Here is a 13,623-nt window from a genome sequence, read left to right as displayed (position 1 = left end):
TCCACAGGAACAGGAAAGATAGGGAGCTATCTTGAAAGCAGGCACTTGAGTGATTGATGTCTGAGTTGTGATAGCACCCATCCTCCTAATGCTGTAGGTAGGTGTTCAGAACTTTAAAGCCGGTGGTGGGAAAAAAAGTACTCAATTGTTTTACTTAAGTAAAAGTATCAATACTGCAATGTAGAACTACTCTGTTACAAGTAAAAGACCCAAAATCAAAATGTACTTGAGTAGTAAAAGTACAACATTATTGGCATCAAAATGTACTTAAAGTACCAAAAGTAAAAAGTATTCATTGTGCAGAATGTTCCATTTCAGGTTATCAAATATAAAAAATCCTTTGAAAATACAATTTGTACAATGTATTATTCCAAATGGATCCACAATATACGACTCGTCAAAATGGCAAGTCTTATCATCGATTATAAAAATAAAGGCTTCTTAGGCTTTAAATCCGTATTGCTCAACTAAAGCCAATACCAGTCAGTAGGTTAGGATGTCGCAGGATGTGAGTCATTGTGCCACATAAGCCTTGCGGAGAGCAAAGAATCCTGGTACATTAGCAACCGACCTCCCCCCTGCACGTGCGCGCACACACACACACGCACGCACACACACACACACACACGCACGCACACACACACACATCCACTCCTAAGGAGCTAGATTACTGAGTCACATGCTCACTGTTTTCTAAGGGTCACATGTCTCATCCAACCGGTCTGCTATGCTCCAAATGAATGGGATATTGTAGGGTTCTTGGCCCAACACACACACACACACACACACACACACACACACACACACACACACACACACACACACACACACACACACACACACACACACACACACACACACACACACACACACACACACACACACACACACACACACACACACACACACACACACGGCCTATTCCACAATCTCCGAATGCTAACTACACCTCCCAAGCAGCAAGCTATATATGCTTAGATGATTTCTAATTATATTAGGATAAATGTGCGCGACTGTAAAGACCAAACGGATTAACAGAAGTGGGGAGGAGGCTCCACTTCCACCTTATATTTTACTCATGATAGAGCTTCCGTTGCTCCAGACCGTATGACGGAAGCATTTGGAAATTGCCAGAGGCAAAATTCTGCTAACGCGAGACTATGCTGTTGTTGTTGTTGTCACATGACTGATAGTCTCGCGTGGCCAGCCCTGAGCACTCCAATCTCACTCCACTCTAGACGCAGGTCTGGAGAAACTCATTTGAAACAGTAGATAGAATGAGCAAACTGTAGCTCACTGGTGGTGACAGGGACCAAAAGTCTGTTTTCTCCAACCGAGCGGGAAGCCGGGAACCAAAATGTGTAACACATTGCCTGAGGTTTCTGCACTGCACAATATTAACAGACACATATCGACAACCCTTGTCGGTGTAACGTTACATGCTGCAGTCGCCATGTTTGTTTCACTGAGAAATTTAATGTAACTGGGCGAGCTACTCCTCTGCTATGGAACGGCCCCTGCCCATACTGTCCCCTTCTATCTACTTTTTAAACGCTCCCTAGTAGGGATGTCAATTAATTCATTAATTGAAAATTGATAACCTTATCGACTGATTAACCGGTTAGTTGATAGGCAGCATTTAAAAACTAAATCTGAGAATGCTAATTTCCCTCAATGTCTAAAACTACATTTTGCTGATATACAGTACAGAAAGAATACAAAATGCATATTATATTCCTTAATCAAATGTTTATTTGACCATTTGCGATACAGGGCCAGGCAATGGCATCTTTGTATGAGAAATAAATTGAAATGAAAAGTGCACTGACTTGTCTGTCACATCACATGCAAAAGCAGAGACGTTTCTGTGGCTACCAAGGTGGGGGTGAAGGGGACTTTTTTTAACCGGCCCACATGTGCCACAGCATTACTTTCACAGAAAACGGTCCAATGATAGAAGAATTTTCGATTAATTGTTAACTGTTACGTTTAATTGAAGAATTTCTTAACAGCGATTAATCGATTAACTATTAACATCCCTACTCCCGCCTAGGCTTTCATTCTGAGAAAAAATACCTGGGATGACTGACAACTGAACGTGGACGTGATGAGAACAAGGCATTGTTAATATAGAAAATGAATAAAATCCGCACATCCAGTCGAGTAAGAGTCTTTGTTTAATGACGATAGTGCTCCGCAGCAGCAGTCATACCAGACAGACAAACGCGTTTCGGCGCGCAGGCCTTCGTCAGTGTCAAAATGCAAGGCATTGTTACCATCAAAAACATTGAAATAACATCACACTCGTGTGAAGTGAGTGGTGCCTTTCATCACAATGATAACGTCTGATGATGTCAACAACATGACATCATGACGGATTGCTCACGGGAGTCGCGGGGCTCCAATCCGCTTCTGCTGACAAAGCCATTTGCCTACCGTACCGAGTGGATCTGTTATGATCCGTCATCGTCAACATTGAACACAAAAGCGCGTCCTCGGCCTCAGCATCAGACGCAAGTGTCAAAACACGACAACTCGGCAGACAGGCAAATCTTCGATGAAGACTACAGTACATCCATGCAGACCTGAGGCTCAAAGGCAGTTCCAGCCACTGTGGTACCACTGCTCCCCACACACACTGCAGGTCACAAATGTCATGGCGTCCGTGTCTGGGCCTCCGCCCTGCGCCCAGGCGGGAAGAAAAAGTATCCCTCGAGAGACTTGTGTCACCGTGGAGTCCAAGCTATCGCACCGTCTGCAGCGGATCTTCCGCGTCGGGGTTCCCTCCACCCCCCGGGGGAGCTGCCGCTCGTTCACGGCACGAGACGTGTACTCCTCCCTCAGCCGCTGAAGCTCCTCGCTGGCCATCTCCTCTGCAGACATCCGAGTGAAGGCCTCAGGCTTCAAGGAGCCGCTCAGCAGGCCCTGGCGGAGGTGACCGCTTTTCGGGTTCCTGAGGTTCGCCACCTTGCTCCTGACGCAGGCCTTGTATTTGAGTTGGTTGGCAGCGTGGAGGTTGTGGATGCTCTGCTCGATATCTCTGGCCAGCGTCGACACCTCCTCCTCCGGCTCTGACGAGGACGAGTCGGGTGTCTCTGAGGCGACGAGGGCACAGAGAAGGAGACGGACGCATCTGGATCTCAGGGCTGAGAGTGAGAAATCACCGGCAGCGTTCAGCGTTCCGGGAGTTTCTGAACCAGAGCGGACGGAGGAATTTGTGGGTGACTGTTCAGCTTTCACCGACGACGTCGTTTCCGCCGTGGACTTCTCGCCCCCTCCGCCCCCACCATCCCACGTGTGGCTGTGTGTGGGACCCATGTGGACATCCGCCTGCGTACCAGCCGCGTTGTCATCTGTATCAGCACTCTGATCTGTAACACCTGCACAGCCAGACAGCCTCCCATTGTCTTTACGTGGTGTTGCGGCACGTGTGTCTCGTGACGTTTGATCAGAGTGACCGTATAACTTCTTCCATTTGGACAGCAAGCGCTTGACCGCTCTTGTCACGGATTCATCGGAGCAGGCCTTCAGAATCCCGTAGAGGACGCTGACGATGTCCGTGTTTTGCAGTTGCTCCACCGTGATGCGTGTGTTGTCCAGGTCACTCAGGAGGCCTGCGAGGTCCCCGAAGCTTCGCTCCGTGTTGAGTTTCTCCATTTGAATAGCATAGTGGATTATCTGTTTGGAGTCCATGGTGGCTGGGTGATAAGGAAAGACAAGGGTAAACGACGAGATCAACAGACAGACAAACAAATTATCAATTCAACCTACAAATACTGTATGTACTAACTACTAGTGTGATCCCCGTTCAGAACGCATGCCCCTTCGGTCATGCAACATCAGTTCAGACCCAAAACCTCTTCAGAGCCATTATCATGACCATTATCATAGTACTTCGAGAGGCCAGGGTATGAGGTCAGCACTATGACGTCATATAGATGACATCAGGGATCTGTGGGCATAAACGGGGCTCAGCCATTTAGGACATTTATTGGGGGTGGGGCTAGCCACTATGCCTAGCTTTGTGTGTGTGTGTCAAAAGTATATATTGAAGAGAAAAGTGGCCGGAATGACATTTTGATGATTGAATTGGCTGAGTGAGCACGGAATGTGATGTAGGATGATGTATGAAGATAAGAGCCCCTCATGTCACACAAGTGTGATTTATTTTTAAATACACCATAATTACTTATTTGATATATGATCATAATCATTCCAATTATGGAATGATGCCCCCCCTTCTTCCCTCGAAGTTGGGAAGTATGCACTAATGCACAATAAAACCTTTCAACCCTTATTGACTTATGTAAAACTGTAGCCCTAGAAACCTTTTACGAGGGTTCCGAGAGGGGCTAGTAAAACTGTAACAATAAAGACGATTCAATGCTTTTCATAAATTTGCTTTTCACTGGGTCAATACTCAATATCAACATGAGTCACTCAACACATTTTGTTGTTGAGCGACTCACGTTGATCATGTTAATAGCAAATTATTTTAAATATCACATATTTGATTAAAAGTGCTGTTGATGCAAGTGATTTACCTGAACTCCTTTTATTTATTTCCATGTTCGGCAAATATTTCCCACTGTCCCAGACCAGTCCCACATACCGTAACAAAAACAAAACGTCTACATGTAGGCAGCCATATTGGATTTCATGTGGTGGGGAATACCACTAGATGGCGACATAACCTCGCCTATTTTTACTAATCTGACCAGGGTTAGATTAGGACCAATCTGAGAACCAATCGGCAAATAAAGGAAAAACAGCGCACTCTTTTCCTTTGAATTTAATGCGAGTCAACAGTCTGTCTCGAGAGACAATATTAGGACTGGTTACTTGGGAACGATGCCACTTGGGAACCTAAAATGCAAAAACGGGTGCCATTGTCATGGCACCCGTTTTTGTCCCATGGGGTTAATTTCAACCCACACCTATCCCCAATCACATTTTTATATAGTTTTGGTCCAAGGAATTAAAAGTGGTTATTATTCAGATTCAAGCACGTCTTGACTTATGTCAGGACAGAAACTACTAAGAATCCAACAGAAAAATACATCTATATTTCTCCTGGTACTGCCCCATGTTTTTTTAGGACCCTTAAGGTGGTTGCACACCGGCCGCGTTTTTCGGAAAACCGATGGAGAAACGCCGCTAAAAATCCGAATTCGCCATCCGATTCGCGCCCGGTGCGTGGAGACCTTTATGGTGTGTACTGTCTAGTCAATAGCCTATGTAGTTGTTGCCCAGGTCAACTAATGTCCAATGGGTCCAATAACGCTGATTTTCATATCTCTTGAACCACCGACCACTTTTCATATCATTGTAACTAACACCAGGAATCTAACAGAAAGGTCACTGACATGACACAACCATTCTTTATTGATGAAAAACACATAATAGGCTATAACTTTCTTAAGTAATCAAAACACAATCAAAACACAAGACAAACTTGAGCCATTTGAGCCTTATTGTTGCTAATTGATGTCACGGCAGGGCTTGGTCAAGGCCAAGGGTTGCCCAGGTATTAGTCTCGCGAAATTCCTTGCAGATGATTATTTTCTAAGTATCAGAGTATGGAAGCGCTCGTTATCAGTAAAGCAACCTCCTGCTGCCTCCTGCATTATGTGCACATTCAAAACAGGTGGTACACATGGGCCTTTAAGTCATAGTCAACGAGCACTTCCAAAATCACACCCGTGTGAACTGAGTGGTGCAAGGTCTTATATAGCCTGATCAGCTGTGGTCTGACGTAATGTCAGTGACCATAGTAACCATGCTCATTGTTTTGGGTACGAACACGGGTACACGGGTACAAAGCCAGTTGTTGGAGTGGTTTGCACCACTCAAAAAATCATCTGCAAGGAATTTATTGACAGGAAGTAGCTCATAAAATGTCGGTGGATTTTTATTAAACAAAAACTTTACAGATTGAAAGAGGATAATTCAAGCTTTCCCTACAGCTGCAATGTTGGTGATTTTGAGGTTGTTTCATATAATTTGAGGGGACTTTTCTGTTTGAATGAATGGGCTCTCTATGGGAAGTGTCACCTAGGTATCACCTTGCTGGCAAGATGGCTGTGGTCTGAATATGGAGAATTAGATGACGTACATGCAGGTGTTGCTGATAGGAGGCAAACGGCTGTTGTATTCTACGTTGACTTTTTATTATGTATGTATTTATTTGTATATGCAAAGTATAGGACTTTGGACAGCTAATGAATATCTTTATGTTGAACGTCGGCAAACATTCTGGACATCAGTCTTTTAAAGCACATGTTTAAACTCCTCGACTGTCGACAGCCCCTGGACCCTGACCACTCCATTGTGGCCCACTGGAGAGAAAACCAAAAACAGCCTGCAAGCACCGGAGAACAACAAACAGCCAAGTACCCCATTCAGAAATGGATTATATTGTTAATTCTGATTTATTCGATGGATGGATGGAAGAGGATCAGAAGGAGTGGTTAACAGCCCAGTGTATTTTATACTTTGTGGTACAACGGTAGCGCGCAATGAAAATAGCCGATCTACAAGTTCACACAGTTATTCTGGCCACATGACACGGGGCATATACTGGAAAATCCTCAGCTGTGTTGTTTGGTGAGACGGCACCAGCTGAGCGCTGCTACTTTGAATCAACAGGGACTATTCATTCATGTCTCAGTCAAATTAACTCTTCTATTTACAGGGAAACAGAGGTCGAAACATTATTTAAATTTTGATTGTGTTTTGTTGGTAACTGTTGTATAATCGCAATATTACACTCGAGGCTGTGCTTTACCATGATTATTGCCACTTCAGTGATGCTTGCTGTCCGCATCACTGTCGGGCCAATAATCACGGTTAGGTAAAGCACACCTCTCGTGTTAATATTGCTTAAATGACACATTGTGGAATGTCCAAAGGCTTTGAGAAGTGAACCAAAAACGAGTGTATCCTCCGGAGAACGATGTTAAAACCCTTTGGGTTTCTCGTAATGGACTGTCACCATGTTACCATCGATCATGCCGTTCTTCATGGCCTCTTGGGCAGCCTGACAGGCCCGTCTGTTGTCAAAGATCACAAAGCCAAACCTAAAACACAGAGGGGCATTCACAATGGTCATAGACGTGGTGTTTTGGTTCACTCACTGACAACAACATCATGAACAACTGTACACCACAATAAACCAAGATCAGAAAAAACTACAAAAGATTTCCGTGATGTGTGATGGCCGACTTAGGGCCGATTCATACTCCCATTTTAGAGCCGAATAAAAGTCGGTTTGGCGCTGTAGAGCCTACAATGTGACGTCATTTGAGGTGGGTGGGGGGGGGGGGGTCCTAAAGTCGGCTCTTCGGTGCTACTGAAAATTTCTGACGAGCCGAAATCATTTCGGCACTACAGTGCCGAAACAGCAGTAAAATAGGAGTATGAATCGGCCCTTAGAGCTCATAACAGACAAAAGTGAAGAATAAAGCTTTACCCTTTAGAGAAGCCCGTCTCTGTGTCCGTCACTACCTTGGCTCCAATGGCACCTTCAAAGGTATCCATGAGGGTTTTATCTGTCGTTGCCGCACAGAGACCAGTGACATACAGCGTTTTTGTAGGACCTGGTGGCCAGAACAAGAATAAATACTCATGCACCATTTAACTCACAAATAAAGCAAGCAGGCAACAGGAACTGGAAATGTGTTTACTATTTTAAAGTCAATACACGTGGTTTCTGAAAACGTAGTTGTTACATTCCAAAATAATAACATCGTCGCTAAGACCCTGGAGCATTCATTGTGGAGTGGGATTTCCGTGATATTGTTCAATGTTTCAACCCGAATTGTGGAGATCACAGTTCTAACAGGCAGCTGAGCTACCGGAGGTGTCACCAAAAAGACTAACAAAATGGAGGTTGCACAGTAACACTTTAAAGATGTCATGAAATGTCATCCATTGCTCAACGTTCCTCCACAAGCTGCCGACTTTCATTACAGAGCTGCTACCAAGGGGCCAGTGAGGCTATTCAACGTTGAAGCTCTGGGCCCTAGTGGTAGGAGGAGGGACTACAGGCAGACCCGTGTATTCATGACCGGGAAACCCCGTGCAGCTGGGCTTTAACATTGAGCGCTCGGTTGCACTTCCGCATTTGACCACCAAAATTTGGTGGTCAAATGCGGAAGTAGACGTTCTGAGACGGTACTTCCGGCAGTCTTCCGGGTGCTTCAAAACGCCACTGAGCAACTTCCACTGACATGAATAGCTGGGGGGGCGGAGCTTCGCGCCAGTTCAGTCTCTATCCTTTTATATACTCTATGGCTGCTACTCTGTCCTGAATTTAATTCAGTACAGAGTGGCCGAATGGTGTATTACAAAGGTTTTCGTTTTTTTAACCCACCTACTGACCTGGAACGCCTCACCTTAGCTTTTACCCACTTTAACCATTATTTTAAACTTTAGCTATTGAAAAATAGCAGATCTACACCTAAGCTTGTAGATTTGCTATTATTGAAAAATTGTGAAAATGTGTGTAAATCTTTTAATGTACATTCTTTAATCTTAATTTGCTTCTGGGTGTCCCTGGAACAAAATATTTTGAGATGGGGGTTGGCGGCCAAATACATAACATTTTTGTGTTTCTCGACATGAAAAGGTTTGAGAACCACTGATATAGAAACCTCTTCCTTTTTCTTTTTTTAAGAAAATTGTTAGAATTTCAGAAGACATTTTGTAGAATCTGGTCCTCAGGTCTTAATGGGTTAAACTTAAAAACAACACAAAAATACAGTATGTATTCAAAAGCATTTGAGAAATAGGCAATGCAGTGACATAAACGTGCTTCCACACTGCCTCTCTGCCTTGCAATGTAACGAGACACAGTAGCTGCCGTCACCTCTGCGTGTGCCGTAGCTGAGTGTCACCCTGTTGCCGTCGATCTCAGCGTCCTTCATGGACTCCTTGGCAGCCTGGCAGGCCTGTTCGTTGTCAAAGTCCACAAAGCCAACGCTAAAACACAGAGAGGGGCGTTCAGTCGTTCACAATGAAAATAGATGCTTTGGTTCACTGAAAACAACATGAACAACTGTACACCACTATAAACCAGAACTATAAACAAGACAAAAGAAATAAGGCAATAACTATTAATTATTATTCAATAATTCACCATTACATCCAGGCTTTGTTTCACATCAGAAAACAGATGCTCTCACTGAGACAGAGATAGCTGCCTGTGACATGTTGTGACATGGTTCCAATTCTCTTGCGCATCAGTACACATCACTGGTCAATTCCATTTAATTTCTATTTTATTACAGTGCCGAATCACAACAAGTTGTCTCCACTCTCCAGACACTTCACATATACAGTAGAGCAGAGACATGATGTTATTCCTCCTGCCCTGAGCAAGTGTTCCTCTTTAAGGGGAACAATGGCTCCAACGTGGGATGCCATTTTCCTTGACCGTGTCGGGGGGGAAATGAGTGTGATGGCCGACATACAGCTCATAACACAAAAGTGAAGAATTAAGCTTTACCCTTTAGAGGAGCCCGTCTCTTCGTCTGTCACTATCTTGGCTCCGATGGCACCTCCAAACGAATCTATGAGGGTCTTATCTGTGGTTCTCTCACAGAGACCGTTGACAATCAGCGTTTTTGTAGGACCTGGTGGCCAGAACAAGAATAAATATTTAAACTACACAGCCTATGAATTAAGACCACACACATAAGTATATAGGCCTACGGTACTTTTGTGCACAGTAATGTACACATTAACCGCTTACAAAGCTTATGAAGTCAGTACCATTTTTTTCCCCAATGTAATCTTACGCAAGCAGTACTGCGCATGCGGTCGGGGGTTGACTGGACTACATTTTTATTTAAGCCTGATTTAAGCAGTTGTTTCACACATATCTGAAAAATGTATGTGCCTATCCTAAGTTTATCATCTGTAGCTCGATTCTGATACCTTTACTTTTTGGAAACTATACTGCGAAAAGGGTTTTCGCCACTGTTTTTGGACGGCTCAACCCCCGTTCTCTACCGATGCAGGGATATCCTGACAATAACCTCTTCTCGAAGCTAAAGCAAAGATATGAGGTTCCAAACGGAGCTAGTAAAGCACCTGTCGCCAAGCCGACGGTGATGGTGCGGCCATGGATCTCAGCACCCTGTGTCTGCTGTAGCCACACCTCAGCCAGGGCCTCCGTTTGGAACGTAATGAAGGCAAAGCTGTGGAACAAGTGGAGAAATAAAATGTTAGCTCATCATCCGGTATGTTTACATAAATTCTAGGGATGCGCCAATGTATCAGCCGATATTAGCCGTTATCAGTCAATATCAGTATCAGCAAATAAAACTGATGGCAGTAGCCGATTTTATCCGTTATTGATAAGCATACATTTTGCGTTCGCTATGTTGGTGTGTTGGTTATCTGCAGCTTACCAAGCTGTAGATTCTGAACATTTATTTATTGTATTGAAGATGTATTTGTTTCCTTGGCACAAAAGGTGCAAATAAACAACAAAAACTAAATAATCATATAGTATCAGCCATCAGCTAAAATTGTGCGCCCTTTGAAAATAAATCTTGACTCAAGAGGGTCAAGGTGGTCCGTTTAAGGGCAAGAATTTCCATATCGGTGCATCCCTAATAAATTCACATCTCAACTGGAACAGTCACTTCGGTCACTGTACCGTCCTTGGTGAATATTACAATTGTGCAATCTTCATCAGTTCCAGTTGCATCACCATCAATCAACAAACAATAAATGAAAGGAATTGAAAAATCAAAATAAAATAGTTGTTAACAAAGAATACTGTATTACTGTCCACTGTGTCCAGCCGTTTGTTCTTCTTACCCTCTGCTTTTGCCTCTGTTTTTGCCATTTTTGAAGAGAGGCAGACTGACATCATTTGCGTCCTTAAACAGGCTCTTGAGGTCGTCTGCCGTGGTGTCGAATGGAAGGTTCCTCACGAATAATGATTCTGCACCTTTCTCTGTGGGAGAAAGGAGTAACATACACACCACACCACATCAATAACAGCACAGTACCTTTCTCTGTGGGAGAAAGGAGTAACATACACGGTAACAGGTCAGGTCGCCCCAATTCCATCTCGCCCCAGATTTTTTCCGCCGACCTCACGCCGACAGCTCGGTGCGGCGGTTCTTGTATTCTTTATTTTGTTTTACTGAGAATAAGGTTAGAAATAAGTTTAGTGTTAGGCATAGTTTTACTGGGGTTAAGTTTAGGAATAGGGTTAGGCATAGGCATTGTTTTACTGAGGTTGAGGTTAGGAATAAGGTTATGTTTAACCGTTTAAGCATAATTTACTTAGATTACTTTAGGAATAACAGGCCGCGCTGTTCCGCCGGCTGTACGCCCGGGGCGAGTTGGTAAAGGGGCGAGCAGTCTCGTATTCACATACACACCACACCACATCAAACCACAGAATGACAACATGCTGTACACAGGCTTGTTTACTGCCATAGTGGCTGCAGGGCAATAAGACAGCGATGTACTGTAATGTGCATGTGAAAAGAATGTTTTCAACTATACATAACAGAAGATAGTGTGCACTTTGCATCGTTTTTTTGTACACATGTGTACAGAAAGGCTATGCATGAAACAGAACCATCTTCTTACCTGTCTTCCCTTGACCATCAACCTTGGCCTTCTTGGCAGGACACGGTTCCACATCGGAAAATCTGGAATTCCTTTTGGCAAGAACGTTTGGTAAGAACACAGGAACATCTATGAAAAAATAAAAACAAGTGTTTAGTCCAAGCTAGAGCTGTAAATAGTTGAGTCACAATGTCACATATTTGTGTTTCAGACAGTGCAAACGTTTTTGTTCTCGTCACCGATTCCTTTGCTCAGGTTGAACCCTCTGATGACATCAAGGATATGTGGGCATAAAGGGGCCACAGCATAGAGTATATGGGCACAGCCATTTATGACATTTAATTTTAAATACACCTGGCCATGCATAACTAACTTTGGCAGCAGTCATGCAATGTCTGCTCTGAAAGCCTGAAAGGGGCTATTCTTGTTAGTTGACGTATTCTAATTATGGTATTTAATTATTTTTTTTACATTGTTTGAAATGAAATGAAATGATTACTATATTTACCCAGGGTATCTGGGCTAAGCTCAAGAACTTGTTTCCAGCCAGGCCCTGCTCATATAACATTTCATCGTAGTGGTTCAATGCCTTGTTCAAGGGCACTTCAGCGGTGGTAATTTTAACGTGTCGGACCGCTGATTCGAACTGGCGACCTTCCGGCATCAAGACCGCTCCGCAATCCGTTCGGCCACCGCTGCCACTGAAACATGGCTTTTACAAAGAATCATAAAACGCGGGACGTGATGTTTTATGATTCTTTTTAAAACATCACATCAAAGCTATAGCCAATGGTTCAAAGCCATGTTTCAGGGCTACTATGTAGCCCATGACTATGATGTAGCCTGTGTTGCAAATTACGGTTAGCATATCCGATAATCCGGGTCATTTGTTGTTGAGCGACGTACGTTGATCATGTTAATAGCAAATTCTGTTAAATGTCCAATTAAAAGTGGTGTTGATGCAAGTAATTTACCTGAACTCCTATTATTTATTTCCATGTTCGGCAAAAGAGCAAATATTTCCCACATAACAAAAACAAAACGTCTACATGTAGGCAGCCATATTGGATTTGTTGTGGGGGGGAAATACCGAAATAGTGTACCACTAGATGGCGACAAAACCTCACATATTCTTACTAATGTGACCAGGGTTATATTAGGACTGGTTATAAATTATATTATGGCCCATAATTCAAATGTACTTTGAGTTCAGTGGAAAAATATGATCCCTTGCTTTTCCCAACGGTTAGTAACAGCATTAGTAATTGTTCCCTGTCTTTGTCATGCTGTACAAAGTGTGGGGCTTATGAAATCCATGCTAATAAAGTCAAGGAGGGATCATTTTGTTCTCTATCGAGTGTTACTTGAAAAGTGTTATTATATGCACATTAAATTAAATATACCATGAGATCAACTGACATGAAACAAATTACCAATCTCTTGACACAGATGACAAGAGATTCTGTTTAACTAGCAGCCAAGAGAGTGGATGGGCGTTGGTGTGACTTGAGGAGGTTTTGGGCTTATAATGTTAAATGACAGGGCAGATGACTCTATATAGCTGTGCGTTTCCCCTTTTGGGGACAATGTCACCAAAATCATGCCAAAAGGTGGCTATAGCATCATCCCATAACTTAACAAAAACTACTCACTGACACACCCTGATGGCAACAACACCAACGTTGTCTGGTTAGTTACTGTATTAAAGCACTACTATACCAAATAACAATACAATGGCACAGCCCTTTTTGTGCAGTAACTGGTTCCGTTTAACCCTACACAGTTGCAGTGGATGTCGACATGACGCAACAGCATAGTTTGGTTCGAGTTACGACATATCTAAGCCATTAACACCCACAAAAGAGATGAATGCTTGACAGAAAACTTAAATAGACTATGATTTCTCATTTTCTGTAATGTACTGCATTATATTATTGTCCCAAATTGGTACACTTCTTTAGTTGTGATACTTAAAACAATTTGCAGGGGTGTGACATGCATGCAAAACAAGCAGCCTCATACTGCAGC

General features: G+C 43.4%; 2 protein-coding genes across 2 annotated transcripts; both read right to left on the bottom strand.

Moving 5' to 3' along the window:
* Nucleotides 1–1,729: 1,729 nt before the first annotated feature.
* tceanc (transcription elongation factor A N-terminal and central domain containing) lies at nucleotides 1,730–4,680 on the bottom strand. The gene is made up of 2 exons (XM_079495145.1): nucleotides 4,545–4,680; nucleotides 1,730–3,698 (listed from the first exon to the last, which is right to left on the bottom strand). Exons 1-2 carry the CDS (start codon nucleotides 4,567–4,569, stop codon nucleotides 2,593–2,595), a joined length of 1,131 nt encoding a protein of 376 aa, XP_079351271.1. The 5' UTR covers nucleotides 4,570–4,680; the 3' UTR covers nucleotides 1,730–2,592.
* A 1,213-nt stretch (nucleotides 4,681–5,893) lies between these two features.
* Nucleotides 5,894–12,704, bottom strand: LOC306916902 (nucleolin-like). The gene is made up of 8 exons (XM_079494995.1): nucleotides 12,570–12,704; nucleotides 11,617–11,724; nucleotides 10,831–10,969; nucleotides 10,096–10,202; nucleotides 9,509–9,635; nucleotides 8,870–8,982; nucleotides 7,472–7,598; nucleotides 5,894–7,079 (listed from the first exon to the last, which is right to left on the bottom strand). Exons 1-8 carry the CDS (start codon nucleotides 12,622–12,624, stop codon nucleotides 6,959–6,961), a joined length of 897 nt encoding a protein of 298 aa, XP_079351121.1. The 5' UTR covers nucleotides 12,625–12,704; the 3' UTR covers nucleotides 5,894–6,958.
* Between the last annotated feature and the right edge of the window lie 919 nt (nucleotides 12,705–13,623).

Source organism: Electrona antarctica (genome assembly GCF_951216825.1).
Source record: "Electrona antarctica genome assembly, chromosome: 24".
NCBI lineage: Eukaryota > Metazoa > Chordata > Actinopteri > Myctophiformes > Myctophidae > Electrona > Electrona antarctica.
Note: the sequence above shows the minus strand (reverse complement) of the source record. Positions and strands in the feature narration are given on the sequence as shown.

Bases quoted from the DNA above. Each gene is read 5' to 3' on its own strand.
- LOC306916902 (XM_079494995.1), bottom strand. From the start codon at position 12,624: ATGTGGGAAATATTTGCTCTTTTGCCGAACATGGAAATAAATAATAGG. The intron at 11,725-12,569 runs GTAAATTACTTG...ATTTTTTCATAG, and splicing joins AATAAATAATAGGAGTTCAG to ATGTTCCTGTGTTCTTACCA. The intron at 10,203-10,830 runs GTAAGAAGAACA...CTTGTTCCACAG, and splicing joins AACAGAGGCAAAAGCAGAGG to CTTTGCCTTCATTACGTTCC.
- tceanc (XM_079495145.1), bottom strand. From the start codon at position 4,569: ATGGAAATAAATAAAAGGAGTTCAG. The intron at 3,699-4,544 runs GTAAATCACTTG...CTTATCACCCAG, and splicing joins AATAAATAAAAGGAGTTCAG to CCACCATGGACTCCAAACAG.